Below are 24,462 nucleotides of genomic sequence, written 5' to 3'. Positions count from 1 at the left end.
TATGATTAAAAAAGTTGTAATTTTTCATCATAGTTGTAAGTTAGTGTCAGCATATTTAGCAATCAAAGAAGTTGCATTAAGTTTAACAGCTTTTATTATTCTTTTCAGTTTCCCCCCAATATGTATCTACCCTATTTAGCAATTATTCTGTCAAATTATTTACACGCCTTTACTACCAATGACGTGCAGCGTCAATCATGTGATCATGTGACCTCAGCGCTGTGATGATGTGATGTAGTGTTGGATGTGACGCGCGTGTCAAACTGTCGGATAGTAGAAGAATCACTGGACTGTCATTATTAGAAGCATACACCCATTGTCTTCTGCTGCAGAGGAGCACTCATAGTAGGTCTATATAATATCATTTTTCATATTTCATAGTATTGCGCAATTAGTTGTTAAATGCGTTAACAGAATTATTTTAGTTTGCCTTGGGCTTGTTTGTTTTCCTTGTTTAAAACTCTATGCTGTGCAATTTGACTGTTTTATTCACACACGAGTTCTCTATTTCAACACTTTAATTTCATTTCTTTCTTTTTCTAAACTGTTGTGGACAGCCAATGTGTTGTAAATAGGGAAATTGATAAATACATTTGCTAATTTAGTTCATATTTTTAACGTTTGTAGGATACATTTCTTGAAATAGCCCGAGGGTCTTGTTTTATATTTTCACTTAAAAAATAGAAACAATAATTTTTACTCCACAAATCTAAAAACATTATTGTATCTACTTTGTCCCCTTCTTAAAAGTATTGTGTGTGTGTGTGTGTGTGTGTGTGTGTGTGTGTGTGTGTGTGTGTGTGTGTGTGTGTGTGTGTGTGTGTGTGTGTAAAGGAGCATTTTTTTATATATTTACTAGGCTACTCTTCAGAAAAGTTAAACTAAGTGTAATCGTGGTTCTAGTTTGTTTGTGGTATCTCCAGCCCCTGATGGCACCAGCATGCATTAAGGACTGGTGCAATGATGTGGTCCATCTGTCAGGATGTTTTATGCATATATCACATCAAATTGCTTCCATATACTGTGGTGACAGGAACAAACTGGAAGATGTATGTGTTTGTGCACAAAAAAAAGAGGGTGAATGAGGGTAGAGAGCTGTGGATCATTCACCCTCCTGCGCAGAAACAGACTTTTAGCCTTAGACCTCGTTGCCTATTGAGAAATGTTTCTGTGATCTATGTATGCGTGTGTTTCTGTGGTTTTGGGTTACTAAGAATTATTTTCTTACAATAGATATAGGAACTAGATTGATTTAGATTCCTCTTATTGGATTGTTGTTGGTGTGTGAAATGGAATATGTGTAAAAAATATGTGCTTCGTGCTTTTTTTTCAGTGTCAAGACCTTTAGGTATATATACTATTGTTATTTATAATTTTATAATATATTATAAATTAACATGCATGCTTCCTTTTTCATGTAATGTATGGTGTCCATCATGCAAGGGAACTCTTTCAGTCCTTTTTAGATTTCATAAAGTTGGTCGAGAGATTGTTGAATTGTGACAAACCACAATTGTATGCACTCTTTAAAACCCTCTATTGCTCTTTCGCTCTCAATGTCTACATGTGGCTTTGTCTGTTTGCAGCTGTGTTACGCACTAACATACACACTAGTTTCACTTCAGACTATTTCCAGACTATGGACGTCCCTAAAGACAGAATCAACAGTGTGGAGAACCCAACAATGCTCCATTGATGCTGCAGTTCAGAAAGCGAGAGGTATGCTTTCATAATCACGATAACTTCCCTGATCTGCGATTAGCGGTTCAGTAAATCTGCAGGTGAACTGGAGTGAGTATAATCTCATTCATTTCATTATACTGTCGTTTTAGATCCAGGTTCTGTACTAGCCACACACTGTATGCTGTGACCACTGACCTCACTGTATGTTCTCATGAATATCTTCTGCACATTGTGTTTTAAACAGCTTTGAGGTAACGATCGGCTTAAGATCTTGTGTTTGCACCTGTTTGTGTGTATGCGACTTTTTGTGTACGTCTCTGTGAACTATTTACACAAAAATTGCTTTATGAAATATGTGTTTAATAGATTCAAGAAATGTCAGGCAGACAGGGCCATCAGTGTGTAACTGACTCTTTGAGGAAATGATTACAGCTTCTAGACTCTAAATACAGGCTCACAGACAAAATCTTTCATCCATTATAATGATAAAACCCCGCAGAGTATGACTGAATAAAAAGATAGACAAGAGCGTGGCAAATATGGTACGAATGAATGCATCTGTCATTCTGAATATCCAGAGTCAGTTCAATCGGAGATATCACATTATTTAGTGATCCTAATGCCTCCTTTGACTTGCAGGACTTTAAATCAACAAGAGATGGACTCCTCTTTACAACTCAGTCGGATAGACAGAAATGGCAGCTTTCTTCAGGTAATGACCATTCTGTGTTTTAAAATGTGTGTTCATATGTAGACATGCACTTAACAGGAGCCTGACTAATAAAGGACAACATTTGAGACTTTTTTTTTTTTGTGCATGTTTTTAAAGAAAATGTTTGAGTGGCTCTACATCTATCCTGCCTTCAACAATTGATCAGATGAAGGTATCTCAGGAGACAGGAGTTAAAGCTAACATTGGATTCGGATGTGCTTTTATGTCTTCCTACTTTGGAATGCTTCCTCCGAATGCAGCATTTTTAAGTTTTCGGATGTAGCCTAGGTGGTGTTGTTTTTTACTGGCCCAAATAAAAAGTACTCACTCAAGGGTCTCTTATGATATTCTGGACCATAAATATCATTTGATTGATTCCCTTTCTCAATTTAAGTGTTAACCTTCTTTTCTGTCTGTCTGGTAAAAATCGTAAAATCTAATCATAGAAAATTAGTAACACACTTCTCCTTAACAAACTGCATGATTTGAGGCATAAACTTTAGGTTTACACTCATAGCAAAAACATTGCGAGTCGATTTAGAGATGTAGTGGTAACAGTGAACCTGGCCTTATTACTTCATTACTACACACTCTTAAATAGAAGGCCGATGTAAGATCCTTTAGATGTACAGTAAATGTTTTCCATTGATGCACTAAAATAATTTTTATCTCCAAATTCATGTTTTTGAATTTATAAATCTACGTTGCCTATGTGCTTAAAACAGTTTTCCCTTTGTGGCTTAAAACATTTCTGTAACAATTTAATAAGAGCAGGACACGCAGATGGTGCTACAAACTCTCATTATCCAATGCGCTCATGCAGGAACTGTTTTTGGATTAGTATAAATATCCCCATTCTCCTAAAGAACATTTTATGTTCCACTGCGTACATTCACTGGTGTCTGGTGTTCCTTGTAAAAATCAATGGAGAGACAGTGTGTGTGTTTGTGTTTGTGAGTGAGAGTGTGTGTGCGTATAAGTGTGTGTGTGTGTGTGTGTGTGTGTGTGTGTGTGTGTGTGTGTGTGTGTGTGTGTGTGTCTGTGTGTGTCTGTGTCTGTGTGTGTGTGTGTGTGTGTGTGTGTGTGTGTGTGTGTGTGTGTGTGTGTGTGTGTGTGTGTGTGTGTGTGTGTGTGTGTGTGTGTGTGTGTGCAGGGCTGCAGCAGGGCTTCCTGCCCAGACAGAACCATTCAGGCATCCCATAACAGATGCGTCTGTACATCTCTCTTTCTCTCTCTCTCTCTTCTTAATAAGTCCTTCATCGCTTATTCTACCAGAGCTTTTTTTTAATCTTATCATTCAGTCTAAACACTTGCTCTCTCTGTTCCATCCTCATCCTCCATCTCACTCACCTCAAGCTTATCTTACCTACTATATATTTTATTTAATTACGTTCACTCCATGAATTAATCAGTACTACGAATTACAACATAAATCTGAAAGAATTGTTGTATTTTGACTCTATTTTTATCTGCATTTAATGACTTGCAATTTAATAATAAATATTCCAAAATTGCAGGTCAACATTAAAAGCCCAGGAAGTTGGCACAGTGATTCCACATATTTACATGCAGTCACTATAGTGGCATATTGGAAACTTTACTTTACTTTAAAAGAGTTTTTGTTTGAATGCCACTAACAGCCTGCTAGGCATGGCTTTTTATATTGTTTATCCATAAACTACACAGTTGTTTTTACTATGCAGAAAATTCAAATTTATATAATGTATAAAGAGTTTGGGAACCATATCAAACTTGTCCTGCTCCATTTGTTCAATGAACATGCATGTTACCTCAAATCATGCACCTTGTTGAGGAGAGATGTGATATTATACTTCAAAAAGGTCTATTTACTGGACAATCAAATGCATACAAAAATCCCATGTACTTATTGCAGGAGGGCCCAGAGACCAGTTTAACAACTACCAGCAACCTAGCAGCAAAGATACCACAAAGTAACATATTCTAAACCACCCATAATACCTCAGAAACCAGTACACAGATAATTGCAGTCAAAGTTTTAACCTTTTCAACTATTTGTCTTGTCGTTTGGTTGTAATAGAACTAATAGAAAAGAAAGAAAGTCAAAAAAACTTTGGCTAGTCATGTTTTTAGTTTAGTTTGTAGTTTATTTACATATCTACATGATCACATGTAAGCACTTGCACAGAGTAAATGAAAATGCAGGACTTCTTAATGGTTCATAACAACACTACGTTGTGATGGTTGGGTTGTGTTGCCATGGTAAATCTCATTTCCTGTTCGGGAGAGTAGATTTAAGAACAGGAAAGTGACTAACTTTCTTCCTGCTAGTGGATGGATGTCCGAGGAGTCTGAAGCTGTTTCTCTTGTTTTGGTCACAAATAAGCCTCTTCCGGCTTGTTTTTTTCCCAGTATTTTCCAGCTTTCTGTTCTATACTTCTTCTTCACTGTTCTCTTCAGTTTTCCTGTCAGTTTCTCTCTTTCATAGACTCTTGCTTAGCAATAATGCCAATGTGGATTTTAAAAAGACACTGCAGATTCACCAAAATGTTTAAGTGCTTGGACAACTAAGATTTTGCTTCTTTTTTTTTTAATCCATGTGCAGCTTGTCGATGCGTTTGCTTTGTCACTGAGTAAGTTGGAGCAGCAAATGGTTCATGCTACGCAGGAAAAAGACAGAGATCCAGTCAGAGATCCAGACACTTCTATGTTCATAGAGTGAGTACACATGCCGTACACATGATGACAATGCATTAATAACATCATTGTATAATAAGCTAGGAGTGCACTCCTTTAATAAGGAGTGCATTTAAATGCAACAGTGCCTGTATTAACTGTACTCTTAAAAGATGCATTGCTTTTACATCGATTATTTTTATGTACTGCAAAATGTTATTACATTTCCAAAGAACCTCTATATGTTTTACAGTGTCCATTAGAGGGCGCCAGTCTATAGTCAGTCTTTTCTTTCATTAAAGGACATAAAAAGATATCTCTATCAAAACAAAGACAGCCCACTACAACAATCCCCTGTTTTGTTCTCTGTAGCATAGAAGGAGAGATGAGCGCTGTGTGTCTACAGTATCCTGAGTTTGATGGGGATCATGGTACAAGCACAAGTGTGAGTGTGTTGGACAAACTGATACACACACACCCCATCTGGCTTCTGCTTTCCATCGACCAGCAAGAGGCCACTGACATCCTACAGCAGCAACAAGCTGGGGTAATACATGCTAGAGAGGGTGAACGCAAAGACACCGGACAGATTTTCTTTTATAGAAGGTTTTTTTAATCGGTTAATCACGATTAATCGCATCTAACATTAAAGTTTTTGTTTACATAATATATATGTGTGCGTTTGTGCGCGCGTGTGTGTGTGTGTCTGTCTGTAATATATATATATATATATATATATATATATATATATATATGTGTGTGTATGTTTAAATGTGTTTGTATTTGTATATACAGTATAAGTACTGTATACACACACACCCACAGACATACTGTATGTATAATATTTATAAATATAATAATAATATATATACATATATGTTATGTAAACAAAAACTTAGATGTGATTAATCGCGACTAATCGATTTGACAGCGCTGATATTTAATACATTAAAATAATCTAATTTAAATTAGCGCATAAAGCACATAAATTCAGGATGTAAACTGAAATCCTATTTCCCCCCTCAATAACTATTGTTTTGTTGTTTAAGAACATACAGGTCATGAAACTTTGGAATTCAAAAATGAATCATGGTTAATATCAATCAATATATAAATCAATATATAATATATCAATACTCCCGTTTTATAACTCTATTATTCAAAAATATTAAAAACCACAGCATTAGAACCCTTTAAGCAAATTCTCCTCCTTCAAAAAAAATTAGTTCTTTCTTCCTCTCCAGGTGTTTTTGGTCTGGAGGTCATCTGTCCTGCAAAAGAAGGTCATGTCATTCCAGACGGATGGTACTTCAGACTCCTCTGTGATTCACATACCTGTAAAGGAGAGCCAGTACAGTATGTCAGGTCTCTTATATCATACTAAGCCTTAACTTTTGTTAAGAACTGTGTCACCTTCGGTTCAGTATGTTTGGCTGTGAAAGATTTGTATAGATTTTTTTCTTTAATTTTATGGTATTTTATTGGGTATCTAACTTTTTTATGGTTTGTTGATATTGTGGGCCTGTTGCTTTCACGTGCACACAGACGAGAGGTCAAAGATTGCTCGCCAATGACTGCACACACATTTTATATATCACTTAATAAATCTCTGTTTTGTGAAAGAATAGGACATATTTCCCTCTTGTTTTACAGGTAGTTAATCAGTTGTAATAACCTGAGCGGCTGTTTGCAACTGGCTTGCTTTGAAACCAGAGGCACCATATTTGTCACAATAGTAGTCTGGCAGTATTTCAGGAATTTACAGCAGTGCGGTTCCAAGACATTCTGCTTGTGAGAGATCAGACACACCCTAGTGATTTTGGCCTGGGCGCAATCTCGCTGTGAATATCCTCTGTGCCTTGGAAAATAATGTGGTCTGAAAGGCGCTGGAGGCTTATGAACAATTTACCTGCCAAGTTCAGAGTCAGTTCAGAAATTTACATCAAATTTTCTGTAAATTTACATCAAAATTTCTGTAACTTTCCAACAAATGAAGAATCCAGAGGGACACTACAGTGCTGTATTGATGGATGAAATTGTGGAAATGCTTGAAGATTAGATATAATTGTTCGTATAATGGTTGTGTATTGTTCTTTTTTCCTAGCATTTTCTCTGGAGGGCTCAGGAATTAGTTTTGCTGACCTCTTTCATCTTGTGGCCTTTTATTGTATTAGCAGGTAACACTTTTTCAATGACTGATAATTGTTCAAATGGACAAGTATTAGATTGCTAAGGCAGGCATCACAATTGCAAATGCTAATACATACTTAATGCTAATACTTACATTTAAACAAATCCCTAACCCTAAGCATTATACTTTGCCATGTAACTCGACCACTCACATTTTCTTCGTAGCATATAAAAACAATCCACTATGAACAATTTGATTTCATACATTTGGAATGGATGAAATGTTCATTGCTGTCTTATCGTCTTTACCATGATTGCAATGCTGAAACATGATAAGAGCAAAACAGATGAGTATGAGTAAAGAAACTATGAATGATTGTGCAGTAATAAACCCAATAATATCCATCACCTAATTAACAACAGGATGTAGTAAAATATGTCAAATTATTTATTTCATATCATCCATAAATCAGAAGATTGCAACAGTTCTCCACGTTATGTTTGTTTTCTCAAGCCGCTCATAGAAACTGAAAGTCTGCCTTCTCTCTGATCAATAGCAATTTTTTACCGCCCGTTATGAGTAGAATTATTAAATTAGCATTAAATTAGAATGTAATCTAGATTAATAATTTGACCTTTCATCATTAATGTAGTAAAACAGTGAGTAATGTTGTGTGTATTTTCTCCCACTCATAATTTTTTACACTATTTCATGCATTATTTGTCTGTCTGCCTCTCTTTGTTTCATATTAGAGACATTCTGCCATCTACCCTGAAGCTTCCTGAGGAAATACATACAGCTGAGACTCTGTCAGAACTGCACGAGGTGGCCCAGCAAGGGGCAGGTACTGACCTAGTCTGACCCTCTTAAAATTACGATCAATATCATATACTGTGTGTGTATATATATATATACATAATTGTGAAGTTTCTCAAAATAGGTGAAAGGGAAAATGTCCAAAGTCCATTCAGTCAAATTGTTCAAGTGTCTAAAGTCAAATTCAGAGGTCATGCACCTTTGGCTTCAAAGCTACGCTTTTACTACCATTAAACACATGACTATTACAGGCTGTCAAGTTCAGCTGCAATTTTGCTTCATTTAGTTTTAAATTACACCCTTGCACACTAAATAAAAACAGTAGCACTATACTAACTCAGCTTACTTTTTTTTCTGCTCGTGTCTCTCCCTAGGGCACTAAATGAGTCAGGACTGCCACTGGTGCTCCGTTCAAAACAAACACATAGCATGACACACCTGGAAAGCGGAGTCTGTTTTTTAATACACTCAACAATGTTGCATGTCCAAGTAATAATTAGAAATGTAATATTTTAGTATTATTGTAGGTTCAGACCAGTGTCAAATAGAGATAATAAAGAAACATTGCAATGTTCGTAGAGAAGACAGCACCTCTGGCATGATTGTCTCATCTGTAACTGTCTGTGTGTATTTCTCATTCCACCACAGCTGCCAACATGCTGGCCTACTATTCAGTTCCATGTTATTATTAGTCAGCTGGCATTCCAGATAGTGTGTGAGACTATGTGAGCTAATCAGAGCGTAAATGTGTGTGTGTGTGTGTGTGTGTGTGTGTGTGTGTGTGTGTGTGTGTGTGTGTGTGTGTGTGTGTGTGTGTGTGTGTGTGTGTGTGTGTGTGTGTGTGTGTGTGTGTGTGTGTGTGTGTGTGACTTATCAGCAAAAGATCAGTTATGCCCTAGAGAAAATGCATGGTTGAGAAATTAGAAATGAGCTAAAATCACTTGGAATACATTAGTAACTAAATACAAATTTCCTGGCACCCATCCACAACACCCTTGAAATGGACACCAAAGTTACCGCAGATCAATTGTTTGGTCTAGTAATAGTTTGATTTAGTAAAATAAGTGAGGGACACGTCTCATTTGAAAGATGCTGACTATAAAAACTATCCTGTCCTAATAAAAACTGGCCCGGCAAACCAACATGAGAAACTAAACTGAAATGGGTGGGGCGAGAGAGAGAAAGCATGGGGAGGAGAAAGAGGAGTGGTTTGGTGTGTTCTGTTAAGTCTACCTCCCCTGTCTGTTTGGTTAAAAATGACTCACTGAGTTTTTGGCCGGCTTTGTGTAGGGTGTGTTTGTATAGCATTTGTGAATCAGCTTGCACAACTGAGCTCGCTAAATTTCTCCAAGAACTTCAATTGGCCTGAGGACGAGAGAAGTGAACAGACGCTTCAACCGGGCTGTAACTGGATATAGCCACACGCACTCAAACTCACATGTTTGCTGAACACGTGTGGTGGTCTATGGTAGGACCCTGGAGTGGGTGTGTTAGCTGCTTTTGTGGTTGTGTTTGTTCAAAGATTGTGCATATGTGTTGTTAAACATTAATCAGATTCTCTCTTTTTTATTCCAGCTTTCTGGGAATCTTCTGTCAGCAGACAAGTCCCAAAGAGTTCCCTGGTTCTGGACAGACGGTCAATCTCTCTGCATAACAACTTCTCTGACATCTTACTGATAGAGGATCAAACCTGTACCCCAACTGGCAATCTAAATGTCCCACTACCTCTGACTGACACCTGCCCGAATGCCCCTGAAGGTGAAAGAAGTTGCTCCAACAGTGCTTTGTCTTTTATCAACCCTGTCTTCCTCAAGACACAGCAAGCTCTAACTGGAAATGTAGCAACAGTGATTGCAAAAGACACAACAGCAGAGAGCGTGAAATCTCGCCCCCCTCCTCCACCAAGGCCACCTCCGCCTCGCATTTTGATTCATACCCCAACTTTACCGCCAGGTCGGAGGATTATGCCTTTGAGTGCTGGCATTACCAGAATGAGTCAGGGACCCAAATCGATCGCCAAACGCCCCAGTTCTAAGAAACCTGCACCTCAACCTCCACCACGACCTCCTCAACCGCCAGACATAGACAACTACCGCTGCACCATTGCGTTAGATGATGATACCATCTCTAGGGCCCTGTCTCAAGCCAGCCGGACGCAAACACCTCTCAACCCGACCAACAGCACCATTCTGCAGCAATGGACCGGTCCAGAAGAGAAAGGGCGAAGCTCAAGTGGTTTGTCCACTTCCTCGTCTGACTCTCTGCATTGTCTTCCGCATCCTCTTCCTTTGGGCCTATCCCAGAGTGTGGGCCAAGGCCTCTCCACAGATGACAGCAGTGAGGAGTATGACGAAGAGGAGGAAGACTATGGTGTGGGTCTTGAAAGGGACCTGCATCTTCGCCTTCGTTCTGCCCGCAAGACAAAAAGACTCCTTGCGGTTGAACTAGTGGGCGCTCGTCCGAGATCGCTCGTTATCTCACGAGCACTAAGGGGACAATTCCGAAAGGTCCAAGGTGTCCTCAATGTTCTGGCTACACCTGAAAAACGCATCTTGCTCCGGATCATTGAGTTGTCCCAAGACAAAGGTTCCTACTTTGGTTGCCTGGTGCAGGATTATTTGAGCTTTGTGCAGGAGAACAAAAACTGCCACTCATCCAGCCAGGATCTTCTTCAGACGGTCCGGCAGTTCATGACCCAGATGAAGGCTTACCTCATACAGAGCTCCGAGATGAACCCTCCCATAGAGTCCTACATACCTGAGGACCAGATTGGTAAGAAGATCTCAGTTTAAGTCTTTTAGGGCCATGTTAAAACATTCAAACAAAGAGAACAATTTTAAAAGCACCTTTCAAAATAGCATTACTTCAGAGGTGTCCAGTCCTGCTTCTGAAGCGCCACTTTCCTTCAGAGTTTAGCTCCACCACACCTGCCTGGAAGTTTTTTCGTAATCCTTTTTTGGTTTGAGAGTGTTTAATTAAGGTTTAGAGTTAAACTCTGCTGAAAGGTGGTCCTCCAGGATCAGGATTGGACACCCCAGGCTCACTTGTAGTTTTATCCACGAGTTTAATTTACTATATTTTACTAGTATGTTTGTTTTGGCATTTGGAAGTGCTGTCCTCGTCTTTTAGATATGTATCCTCAGCTTGCCTTTTTTCTTTCCTAGTCTGTGCAGTTTGCAAACTCTTAGTTTAATTCAAGGTCTGATTTCTTTGACTCGTTAAAGCAATGCATGTCAAAAATATGTATATTGCCTGTCCACTTGGTGTGTTTTAGATTACATACCTGACATCAGAAACATGTTTTGTTTTGAATGTCAGTCTACCCTTATCAGTACAGAGCTACTTTTGTAATGCTTCCTTCGTTTCAGTTGAAAATGCAGGTTAAAATGTGGGGAATAGAAAAAATGTCTGTCAGTGGAGGATATAGTTTACGTTATGGTTCTGATTCTTCTGGTATTTTCCATTTAGTAATTTGGACAGGCAGTGTCTTTAAAAGGTAGTAAAAAAAAACAACTACAGTTGTTTAACCGGTATATCGCGTGCGTGTGTGTGTGTGTGTGTGCGTGCGTGCGTGCGTGCGTGCGCGCGCCCGTGCATGCGTGCGCGTGTACATGTGTGGGGTCAGTTTTTTGCTTGTGGACCTTGGCTTGGATGGGGAGATGTTTTGTTCTCAAATGTTATGATTCAGTATTTTTAATATGGGTACATTTAGCTAATCATTTTAAAATAAGAGCAATTTAGCTGTGAAATACAAGCACCATACCTGCATTCTGATATCTAATATACCTTTCAAGTCATCTCTTTTCCCTGCAGTTGTATTGTAAAATGTATGAAAATACTCTGAGAATTTTTGAAGTAAGTGCAAGTTAATAATTGTAAATAGTCTGGTTTGTATAGAGAATGACAGTTCAGACAAGACTGCTGTGGAAATACTGAGCTGAAAAAGAGCACAATTCATAGAGAAGAGCATCTTGAAATAAGATTAAATTAAGTTAATTCTAAAACAAATATGCTATAATCCTGTCTCACTACACGTAATGTATTAAGAATGTTGAAAGACATTTTATAGGTCTTCAGTTAATCCACCCTGTGGTTGGTGGGTTAGGACCAATAAACAGAGCTTGAAGGCAATTTCTTTCTTCATCATACCAAAAGTAATGCTTGCAATATCAAACCTTAAGGCAAGTAAAAAATGTATTCAAAGGATAAATTATACACTTCTTCATGGGTGGAGAAGTTACATTAGTGTAAAAGGTTGTCTGTTTGTTTAAATCTTAAAGATAAGCTAATGTATTGTTTACCTTATTAATGATAATTTCTTTCTAAATGTCAGATTTTACTTTGTTAAATTAATATATTTAATACAATGTGGTGATTATAACATGGTAGAAAATAGCATGTAAAGACAAAAAAAAATCAACCTTAAATTTAAGATCCTTAATTTGTACAGTTTATTTTTATTTTTTTGTACAGTTTGATGTTTCCTGTGGCCATGCCACCTAGAAGTGTAAAATGAATATTTTAATATATTTACCTGAGGTTACAAAATAGTACTGTGGTCATACCAGAGTACAGTGACAGAATCAGATGGTAATTTCATTGTACAGAGTGGTTAAACCATTCATATATCAGAGAATATCAGGATATTACAGTGTATATCAACACCCATGGTGCTTTTTGTTAGTGGAATTAAATATTCAGAACATGCTGCACAATTAAAATTGTGCAATTTTTTCAGACAGAAACAAATTATATATATATATATATATATTTTTTTTTTTTTAAAGTCACTGTCTTTTAATGTCAAAATAAAGATACGTTTTAGTGACAACCATCATAGCAGTGTAACACAGGAAGTTGATGAATTTCTGATAAAAACAATAAATAAATCATATACAGCCATTTATTATGATAGTGAATCTATAAGCTACAGGTGCTTCTAATATTTAGACCTCTTGTGCACAGTGTTTTATTATATTATTTATAGAGTTTTATTACAGTAACAGTGTTGTCATAGTGTGTAATTGCTTGTTTTATAACTCTATAGTGTAGAGACAACTGATGTGAGGCCTGCTTTTGTCCTTATTTGACTGGCCCTTTGTGTCTCAGAGAGCCTTCAGCAAGACCTAAATGAATTCCTGAGAGCTTAGGCCTAATATATCTTGTAACGTTTGTGTCAGCTTTTTCATGAACTGAGCTGACTGTGTGTGTGTGTGTGTGTGTGTGTGTGTGTGTGTGTGTGTGTGTGTGTGTGTGTGTGTGTGTGTGTGTGTGTGTGTGTGTGTGTGTGTGTGTGTGTGTGTGTGTGTGTGTGTGTGTGTGTGTGTGTGTGTGTGTGTGTGCGTGTGTGCGTGTGTGTGTGTGTGCGCGTGTGTGTGTGTGCGCGTGTGTGTGCGCGTGTGCGTGTGTGCGTGCGTGTGTGTGTGTGTGTGTGTGTGTGTGTGTGTGTGTGTGTGTGTGTGGTCAGTTTTTTACTTGTGGAAAACAGAATACCATTTGGATATTTGTACCATTGAAAAAAAAAAAGTGTCAGTTTGACTTAAAAGGTGTTTCAGCCAGAATTGTATAATGATTCAATCTACTCGTGGCTAAAATCTCTCATCATCAAATGGTAACTGTTCTATCATTGAGTTTCTGGCACACAATTGTTTCCCAATTGCTAATGTGAGACAGGACTCTATGAAAGCTCTCTGGCTGTTTAACAAAAATGCACCACAAATGCAACGATTCACACTGTAGATGTATAAAGGAATAGTTGACCCAAAAAATATGAAAGAAGAAACAGTTACTCACCCTCATGTCATTCCACACCTGTATGATTGCCCTTCTAAATTGCCCTTGTCCATAGTCAAGTCAAGTCACCTTAATTTATATAGCGCTTTTTACTATACAAATTGTTTCAAAGCAGCTTTACAGAGATAACAGGAAAGTAAAGTTGTAATAGTATTGTTAAATTCAAAATTAAATGTTAAATGTCCCCAACTAAGCAAGCCAAAAGCCAATGGCGAAAAAAGGCGACAGTGGCAAGGAACCAAAACTCCATCAGGTGACAGAAAGGAGAAAAAAACCTTGGGAGAACCCAGGCTCAGTCAGGGGGCCAGTCCTCCTTTGGCCAACAAACGAATAGTGTATGATTATGATTTAGGCGGCATAATAGGTCAGAAGTCAGATTGGATCAGAACTTTCACAATATTTATCCAGTTCATCTGGTTAGGGGTCGGAGTCATCACGCCGGTATGGAGATAAATTTGTTGAGGTGTCCATGAGGCCTTCACAGTGTTGATGAGGCTGGCACTTCAGGGATGCGATGTCGTCGTGTCCGGGCGCAGGTCCTTCATCAGATCCGGATACGGCCTGGATCCGGCGGACTGCGGTAAACCTCTGGATAAACAGAGAGACTAATATTAGGGTAGACGCCATCTTTCTTATGATGTACAAAGTACATCAGGATTTATGGGAAGTGTTCCTGGTTCCGGCTGATCTAAATTATGCAGCCTAACATTGAATTATAGCAATCTATAATCTGTTATGTGTATGCAAAGCCAAAGAGATGTGTTTTTAGTCTAGATTTGAACTGACAGAGTGTGTCTGCTTCCCGGACCATGTTAGGAAGATTGTTCCAAAATTTTGTTCCAAGTAGGAAAAGGATCTACCGCCAGCAGTTGATTTTGATATTCTAGGTATTATCAACTGGCCAGAATTTTGAGATCGCAATAGACGTGAAGGACTATAATGGGTTAAGAGCTCGCTCAAGTACTGCGGAGCTAAACCATTTAGTGCTTTGTAAGTAATCAGCAATATTTTAAAATGTATACAATGTTTAATAGGGAGCCAATGCAGTGTTGACAGAACCGGGCTAATATGGTCATACTTCCTGGTTCTGGTAAGAACTCTAGCGGCTGCGTTTTGGACCAGCTGTAGTTTGTTTATTAAGCATTCAGGGCAACCACCCAGTAGAGCATTACAATAATCTAGCCTTGAGGTCATGAACGCATGAACTAATTGTTCTGCATTTGTCAATGAGAGCATATGATGTAATTTAGATTAGGGCTGGGTACCGAGTTCTGTACTTTTTAGGTACCGACCGAATTGCCTCGATACTACCGAGTATCGAAACATATCTTGTTTTTCGGTACCAAGTCTCGGGACCTAAGTGGTTAATCTTGGCAACGTCAGTGAAACAATAAGCATGCAGCATGATTGGCTGTGGCGGAAAAACACTAGTTTACGCGGCTGCCTAGAGACGTGGCTCGTCGTGTGTGTGTGTGTGTGTGTGTGTGTGTGTGTGTGTGTGTGTGTGTGTGTGTGTGTGTGTGTGTGTGTGTGTGTGTGTGTGTGTGTGTGTGTGTGTGTGTGTGTGTGTGTGTGTGTGTGTGTGTGTGTGTGTGTGTGTGTGTGTGTGTGTGTATGTCTGTGTGTGTGTGTGTGTCTGTGTGTGAGAGTGTCCCAACCCAGATAGATAGAAAATATGTGGAAATGATCAAAAGTGTCCCTACCTATGTCAGAAGGCAACACGGTAAATCATAAGGCACTTAAAAGCGCACTGAATACACTTGAGAGTAGAAAGTTTATCCGTCTTCGACTGTAAGAACTGGAGCGCGTCACAAATGAACCGAAACTCAGCGTATAGGATACTTGCCTCACAGACATGAGGAATAGTCCTATATACGGTCAAAATATATCTATTTTTAAACGAAACATTTCGAAATAAATAGTTTGATTACCAAATCCATATAGGTGCGCGCGCGTTCACTACTGCAGGAATGACGAGTCAGCATCGCAATAATCATCTTTGCCGCCAACACACTGTAAACACTTGTTCATTAATAAACAATTAAAATATCTCCTTGCTATCGTTTCCCGACACATCCATAGGCTACTTTCGCCAGTGCTTCGCGGCAAGCTTCATGTGTGCTGAGTGCGAGGCATATGTCCCGCCCGAGTAGCCTATATTTAATTCAATTCACATTAATTATAGCATTTTTCACAATACATATCGTTTCAAAGTAGCTTTACAGAAAATGCATGTGTCTAAATTACAATTTAAAGTGATCTGTTATCAGAGGTGACTGTGTGTAATGCATTTCAATTCATTTCCATTCAGTTTCATTAATTTTAAAACAATGCATTAAGAAAAATGAGCTAATTGAAGTAAAGAATACATGTTGTTAAATGATTAGGAAACAGAAAACTTTAGCATTGGTGCTTTTTTACATACTCAAAATATGTGTAAAAAAGTCAACAAACTGACTGAAAAAATTTTTAGGTAATGTTATATTGTTAAAACTGGTTTCATAAAATTGGTATCGAAAAAATATCGATCAGGAACCGGTATCGAAGTCAAGGTATCGGTATCGAAAATTTTGTTACGATACCCAGCCCTAATTTAGATATATTTTTAAGATGGAAAAATTCGCTTTTACAGATACTAGACACGTGACTTTCAAATGAGAGATTGGTATCAAAGAGCACACCCAGGTTCCTAACTTACGACGAAGACTTGACAGAGCAGCCATCAAGTGTTAAACAGTATTCTAGGTTATTGCGTGTAGAAGTTTTTTTTCCAATAATTAGAATCTATGTTTTTTCAGAATTTAGTAGTAGGAAATTACTAGTCATCCAATTTTTTATATCAGCTATGCATTCCGTTTATTTTGTGAATTGGTAAGTTTCGTTAGGTTTTAAGGAAATATAGAGCTGAGTATCATCAGCATAACAGTGAAAACTAATTCCATGTTTCCTAATGATATCTCCTAATGGTAGCATGTACAGAGTGAACAGCAGCGGTCCTAGTACTGAGCCTTGTGGTACGCCATATACTGAACTTTTGACCGATAAGTCATCTCTTCATTTACTGCTACAAACTGATAACGGTCAGATAAGTATGATTTAAACCATGCTAGTGCAATTCCACTAATGCCAACATAGTTTTCTAGTCTATTTAATAGAATGTTGTGGTCAATGGTGTCAAATGCAGTGGTGTCAAATGGATCAAGTTGCGGTTTTTTAACAAGAGGTTTAATCATAGCCAGTTTAAAGGGTTTTGGTACGTATCCTAGAGACAAAGCCGAATTAATGATATTGAGAAGAGTATCTATGACCTCTGGAAGCATCTCTTTCAATAGTTTAGTCGGTATAGGGTCTAACATACAAGTTGTCGATTTAGATGAGTTAACGATTTTGCAAAATCTTCTTCTCCTATAGCAACAAATGAATCAAATTTTTCCTCAGGGAGACTACAAGGCACTCCCTGATGCGATACTGTAGTGGACGGTTGCATAGTTATAATTTTGTCCCTGATATTATCGATCTTATAAGTGAAGAAGTTCATAAAGTCATTACTGCTGTGTTTCTTGGAAACTTCTGGGCTTGAAGCTTTATTTTTCGTCAGTTTAGCCACTTTTTCAAATAAATATCTAGGATTATGTTTATTTTCTTCTAATATGTTTGAAAAATAAGAAGATCTAGCAGCTTTTAAAGCCTCTCTGTAAGCAATCGAGCTCTCCTTCCATGAAATCCGAAATACCTCTAGTTTTGTTTTCTTCCAGTTGCGCTCCATTTTTCTGGCTGCTCTCTTAAGGGCCTGAGTGGGCTCGTTGTACCACGGCGTTGGACTATTTTCTTTAATCGTCTTTAAGCGCAACGGAGCAACTGTATCTAAAGTGCTGGAAAGGAGAGAGTTAAAAGTTTCTGTTGCAATATCAAGTTCTTCTAAGCTATCTGGGATGCTGAGATGATGAAACTGATCAGGAAGATTATTGATAAAGCAATCTTTAGTGGCAGAAGTGATTGGTCTAACATATTTGTAACACGGAGTTGGCTTTGCAGCCTTGGCTAAATGTAATTTACATGAGACTAGATAATGATCTGAGAGATGTCGTCGCTCTGCTGCAGTATTTCAACGGCATCAACAGCTATTCCATGTGATAATATTAGATCTAGAGTATGATTACGACAATGAGTAGGTCCTGACACGTGTTGTCTAACTCCAATTGAGTTTACAATGTCTTTAAATGCCCATCCTAATGCATCTTTTTCATTATCTACATGTATATTAAAATCACCAACAATTAGTACTTTATCTGCAGCCAATACTAATTCTGATAGAAAGTCAGCAAAATTCTTTGATAAAATCTTTATGGTGCCCTGGTGGCCTGTATACAGTAGCCAGCAGAATTCTCAAACATGATTTATCGTTTACACTATATATATTTTACAATAAGCACCAACACTTCAAAAGAAGTATATTTAAAACTAGATTTCTTAGTGGTTTTGAAAATATTACTATAAATTACAGCAACACCTCCCCCTTTGCCTTTCGGACGAGGTTCATGTTTATAACAGTAATCTTGCGGGGTGGACTCATTTAAATTAATGTAATCGTTTGGTTTTAGCCAGGTTTCTGTCAAACACAGCACATCTAGGTTATAATCTGAAATCATATCATTAACAATAAGTGCTTTTGAAGTAAGGGATCGAATATTCAGCAACCCAAGGTTTATCGTTTGCTCATCTGTATTATATATGTTTTTTATTTGTTGAACATCAATTAAATTTTCAACCTTAGATAGGTTTGGAAGTTTTTTGTATTTCCAAATTCGGGAAACAGACACAGTCTCTATATGATGATATCTAGGTGAAAGAGCCTCTATGTGATGGGATTTATCTGACCATGGTGACGCGAGGTTGCTAGCAGACGGTCGGTTTAGCCAGTCTGTCTGCTTCCTGACCTGAGCCTCAGATTGTGATGTTTTATCTCTAAGACTAGCACCAGGAGGGATGAATACCATCTCTTTTCAACAGGCCAGGTTTGCCCCAAAAACTTTTCCAATTGTCTACGAATTCTACATTATTTTGCAGACATCACTTAGACAGCCAGCCATTGAGTACAATGTAAGTGAATAAAAATCAACTGCACCATTAAAAACGTATCACAAAAGTAGTCCATTTCACTTAATATGTGCTATATTCCAAGTCATATGATGGCTTTGAGGAATAGTCTGAAATGTATGTTCTTCAGAATATTTACAGAACTTTTTTTAGTATTACATTTTCTGTTTTAATTTTAAAGTGTTTGCAATGTTATTGTTGTGTTTTTTAATTAGCTTTTAAGTAATGTCTATATTGTTCTTGTTTATTTTTATTTCAGTTTTAGTTATTTTAGTACTTCAAGATAAAATAAAATTAAGAAAGGTTGTCTTGCCAACTAGCTGAAATATGTTTTAAAAAATTATTTTAGTTCACATTTAAGTAACAAAAAAGTTTTTTTGATGGTTTTAGAATTAGTTTTAATTTTAGTTTTAGTTAACAATAGTAACCCTGCTTCAGAACATCTTTTTTGGTGTTCTACACATTTAGAACGACATGAATGTTGAATAAATTATGACGTTTCATTAGGAGGTGAACTATTCCTTTAAAACTGTCTATTAAGTAGCAAAAAGTTCAGTAGTTAATAATTCATGTCTTTTTGTTATTTTTTATCACTATGAAGATGTTAAGTTTCTCTGAAGCGTAAACTGAAAGTCTATCTCTTTCTCAGATCCGGTGTTGGAGAAGGCCATGCATAAGTGTGTGCTGAAACCTCTGTATGGCTGCTTGCAGTCAGCGCTGTATGAGTTCCAGGTGGCCGGAGGAGTGTGTCAGAGGCTGCAGGAGAATCTGACCCTGGCCAAGACCAAACACCCTCACGAGCTGGGAGCGATCGGAGCTCGGCCACCAGACGCCCACGCCATCCATCGCATCCGCAGGAAACTCCGAGCCATGTGCAGCATGTACTCACCTGAGAGGAAGATATCGGTGCTGCTGAAAGTCTGCAAACTCATCTACAGTATCATGCAAGATCATCAAGGTGTGTACAGCTGGAGTTATGCCTCAAGGGTTTATTTAAAGGCTTTATGTGTTGATGTTTTAGGTGTGTACTGCTGCGTCCCAATTCACCTACTTATACTATGCCTTAAAATGATGTACTCTTTTTGTGAAGAAAAAGTACATACTTTTGAATGTGTAAGCAAGATACTTCTTCATCATAATTGCTTCTTTAAAGGACAGCTCTGTCGCTTAGTTAAGTGCATCCTGCCACCGTTTAATCTGCCCTGTCACAGTTAACATCCTGTACATTCAATTTAATTTCCTACCGTATTGGAGAGAAATGTAGTAGCACGTTGATCTGCTATTCGTGGGCCTTTTATGCGGAAAATTCTCCTCGTGTATTAAAAAGATAATGACCAAATGTATCTTTATAAAAGGTTACAATGTTGTTGAAGATGCAATATAATGTGGATAACATTGTTTTTTCAGCAGATTAGATACCGACTATCAAACCCCTTTATCTAAACCTCTCTACTTAACCTTCGGTATCACACATTCCCCATGTTTGTAGTTTTTTTTAACATTTTATTTATGTTTGTAGTTCTTATCTAATCCAACAACTATTGGGATGTGGGCAGTATTAGCCGTTAGAGTGTGAAAGAGCATCCGGGTACTTTTGGGATACTCATTTCAACATGCTACTGTTTCGAACACCAAATCCTAATTTTGAATACTATTTATGATGGATAGTATACGAATTTGGATGCAGGATATGAGATTCGTATTTGAAAGGTGAAAGTATTTACCACTTTAATCAAGTGGAATGGCTCGTGTAAAGGTCACTGATAAATGTTTCCGCTGTCTGCACCAGTGAGGATGTTTGGCGCGGATGATTTCCTGCCCATGTTGACATATGTACTGGTCCAGTGTGACATGCCACAGTTGGACACTGAGATCCTGTATTTGATGGAGCTGATAGATCCTCCATTACTGCAGGGAGAAGGTGCGTTAGCATGTCCTTATATTTGTGTAATAATATATTTAAATTCATGTAATTTTACATTGTTTCTCCTGTCCAATATTTAATGTGAATGCTCTTTCTTGGTTTGTAATGACTGAATCAGAATCCTTTGTAATATTAATTAATTTAAAGTTCATCCAAAAATGAAATTCTGTCACCATTTACTCACCCTCCTGTCGTTCCAAACCCATAAGACTTTTGCAAGCGTGCTTGGGCTTCCGTGACCAAATTTGAATGCTGTAAACATGTTTGCTTATCAATGTTTATATGTGAATAAAAGCTTAAATTCAATCAGTTCATCATATAAAGCGATTATGTCTCTTCAATAGAAATATCTTCACTTGTGTTCCAAAGATGAACTAAAGTCTTGTTGATTTGAAACAACATGTTGGTGAGTAATTGTTGAAAGAATTTTTATTTTTGTGTGAACTAATCCTTTAATAATTGTGGAGTAGGAGGAGTTTCAGAACAGAAGCATTTTCCATGTGTGACGAACATCCTGAGTTCTATTCTCAACAGAGTAATTTCCTCCAAGGGTGTGTGTCTCCTGTTCTCACTGAGCTCAGTGCTGTAGCCATTCATGGAAAAGATTTGTTATATTGTATGTACACAGTCAGGTCACAATCCTGATGATCTAATGGGATCTGTCCTCATTATAGTGGTTGTTCACCCTTGTTTCAAACCCTAATTCACCCTTATTTGAAAGGAATTAAAGGGATAGTTCACCCAAAAATTAAAATTTCCCCATTATTTACTCATCCTCAAGCCATTCTAGCTGTATATGACTTTCTTCTTTCAGATGAATACAATCATATATATATATATATATATATATATATATATATATATATATATATATATATAAATGGGCTTTTTAATATAAGAGAAGAGTAGCTTGTGTTTATTGCTCAGGCCTATTTGTTTGAACCCGCGAGAGGCATCAAAGCTTACGCTACTCCTACATCTTTTGGCTTAAGTCGACTTGCGTAGACCGTCTGCCGGAAGCTAGTTATTTTATTTTTTAAAGTTTTAAATATGTATATTTTTCTTACACAAACGCATCGCTTCAGAAGGCCTTTATTAACCCCCGGAGCCATGTGGAGTTCGTTTATGATGGATTGATGCGATTGCATTTTTTTAGGCTTAAAAATCTCCTCCATTCACTGCCATTATAAAGCTTGGAAGAGCCAGCTTTTGATATAACTCCCGATTGTATTCGTCTGAGAGAAGAAAGTCACATAAACCTAGGATGCTTTAACTATCCCTTTAATGTCAAAACTGACAGTAAAGGCATTTATAATGTGACAAAAGATTTCTATTACAAATAATTGCTGTTCTTTTGAACTTTCTATTCATCAAAGAATCCTAAAAATGTATCACAGTTTCTACAATAATATTAAGTGACACAACTTTTTTCAAAATTTATAGTAATCAGAAATGTTTCTTGAGAACAAAATCAGCATATTAGAATGATTTCTGAAGGATCATGTGACTCTGAAGACTGGAGTAATTATGCTGAAAATTCAGCAGGAGTTATTTACATTAAAAAAATGAAAATATAAAATAGTTATATTTAATAATACAATAATATATAGTTATAGTAGAATAATACAGTAAAATATAGTTTTAAATACAATTTGTCTTAAATATACAGTAATTCACAATATTACTGTTTTTACTGAATTTTTAATCAAATAAATGTAGCCTCGTGAGCTTATTTCAAAAACGTTAAAAATCTTACCAACCCCAAACTTCTGAACAGTAAAATGATACATTTTCAAGTAGATTTTTAGCAGTGCTTTATAGTATTGGATAAACTGAGTTTTTATTTAGGTTTTGGAAGGTTCACTCTATTAAAACAGTAAGATTCTCCTTTTGTCTTGATCCTGTACAGGAGGTTATTACCTCACGAGTGCATACGGAGCGATGTCACTGATTAAGAACTTCCAGGAGGAACAGGCTGCACGGATCCTCAGTTCTACAGCACGCGACACACTCCACCAGTGGCACCAGCGTCGCACACTGCAGAGAAACCTGCCCTCAGTGGACGACTTCCAGGTAAAACCCTGACCTCGGAACAGTTTGTGCTCAGCACTGAATGAGCATGGACTATTTTCATTCCATAAAGTTTGCCAAGTGGTCATAAACTCACTATAATATCTTTGTTTTGTTTGTGAAGAATTACATGCGTGTGGCTCTGCAGGAGGCAGATAGCGGCTGCACGGCTAAAACCCTTCAGGTCCGGCCCTACGCCACCACAGAAGAGGTGTGCCGCCTTTGTGCACTTAAATTCTGTGTGTCTGATCCGGAAAACTACGGCCTCTTTCTTCTCACAGACGACAGCAGCCAGCAATTGGCCGCAGACACACTACCACAGTGGATAAAGGCAGAGTTACACAGTCGACCGAACCCTCAACACTTTTACTTTGTCTACAGGACGATAGCCAACATAAACTGTCCCGCGCCTGTGTCTTCAGAGCAGGACGATGCCTGAACACTCAATAGCGGGAAAATGTTTATTCAGGGTGTGACTTTAAAAACTGTGTATCATAAAGATTGCAAGATGAAAGTTTTCCATGAATAGGGTACATTTGGTTTGTTTAGTTTAAAAACAAATTTGGGTAACAGTAACAGCAAGTATGGGCTAGCTAGATTGGGACCAAATGTTGGTTTATATTTATGGATATAACTTATATTTCACAAAAATGTAATACAATATTAGTTTAGTTGTTTTTAATCTTACAATAACCTTGGTAACAGGGTTGAAAATATTAGCTTGACGATTGCAGTCAAAATTATTTGTGTAAAAATTGAGAATATGAAATAAGTTAATATATTTGCCTTTCCCACTAAAGGGCCCGAATTATGTTATTTATTGGATATTACAATTTTAGAGAATGTTGCATTTTTTTGTACTGTGGGAAAATTATGCTATAACAGGCTTGCATGGAGGTGGGACACCATAGTGTGCCACATTCATGGAAAGTGCCAAATATATGCATATTAAAATATGTAAAATATTGATACTCCACATAAAGTTTAAATAGAAATGTTTAATAGATCTTCTGGACATAAGTTATAATGGGCATTGTCAGTAATGTGGTATCAAACCTGCATGTGAGATTTCTTTTAATTCAGTATGAATGTAACGTCTGTCCCCAAAAATGCCAAGACTGAAATGAAATCCATAATGTGTCGTCGTTATATGTATAAAAAGGTGTCAGGGATTTGCTCATAGAGTTCTGTACATAATCTTTAAGTTATTTTTGCATTCAGTTCGCATGAGTGTCCAGAGTTTTCATGAGTGTCCACCTCTGCTGTCACGAGACTCAGTCCACACAGTGAACCATTTTCAAGGGAAGAAGCTTTCAGAATGTGAGCTTCAACAGAGATAATGCATGATCATGTGGTTGATTTTCCTTTATCACAATAGAGATGCATCAGTGACATAGCAAACTGATAAATACTGTAAACATGTAATATATTATTGTGCCACAACAGCACTTAGTGCTGAGAATGTGTTTTTTACCAGATCCCTGAGCTGTCAATGATAAAAGTAAACACTGAACTTGTGAATATTTTATTCTTTTTGGTGGCAGGAATAAAGCGTGTCTATTCTTTTTATTATCTCATACT

The 24,462-nt window shown here is 37.5% G+C and overlaps 1 protein-coding gene across 8 annotated transcripts; it reads left to right on the top strand.

The window, feature by feature from the left end:
* The first annotated feature begins 186 nt into the window (after positions 1-186).
* rin2b (Ras and Rab interactor 2b) lies at positions 187-24,458 on the top strand. Of its 8 annotated transcripts, none has more exons than XM_077199698.1 (13): positions 187-345; positions 1,637-1,719; positions 2,323-2,395; positions 4,980-5,092; positions 5,423-5,597; positions 6,295-6,406; positions 7,155-7,227; positions 7,934-8,025; positions 9,573-10,769; positions 19,537-19,845; positions 20,677-20,808; positions 22,721-22,884; positions 23,006-24,458. In XM_077199698.1, exons 3-13 carry the CDS (start codon positions 2,342-2,344, stop codon positions 23,318-23,320), a joined length of 2,736 nt encoding a protein of 911 aa, XP_077055813.1. In that variant the 5' UTR covers positions 187-345; positions 1,637-1,719; positions 2,323-2,341; the 3' UTR covers positions 23,321-24,458. The 8 variants fall into 8 exon arrangements, with proteins under 8 accessions (XP_077055813.1, XP_077055812.1, XP_077055809.1 ...); XM_077199697.1 differs by having other exon boundaries at positions 6,295-6,415; XM_077199694.1 differs by having other exon boundaries at positions 1,833-2,395; positions 6,295-6,415.
* Positions 24,459-24,462: the final 4 nt, after the last annotated feature.

The sequence above is a fragment of the Siphateles boraxobius genome, unplaced genomic scaffold (genome assembly GCF_051911475.1).
Source record: "Siphateles boraxobius isolate OS27281-9 unplaced genomic scaffold, OSU_SipBor_1 41, whole genome shotgun sequence".
Lineage (NCBI taxonomy): Eukaryota > Metazoa > Chordata > Actinopteri > Cypriniformes > Leuciscidae > Siphateles > Siphateles boraxobius.
This window is presented reverse-complemented; position numbering and strand designations above follow the sequence as displayed.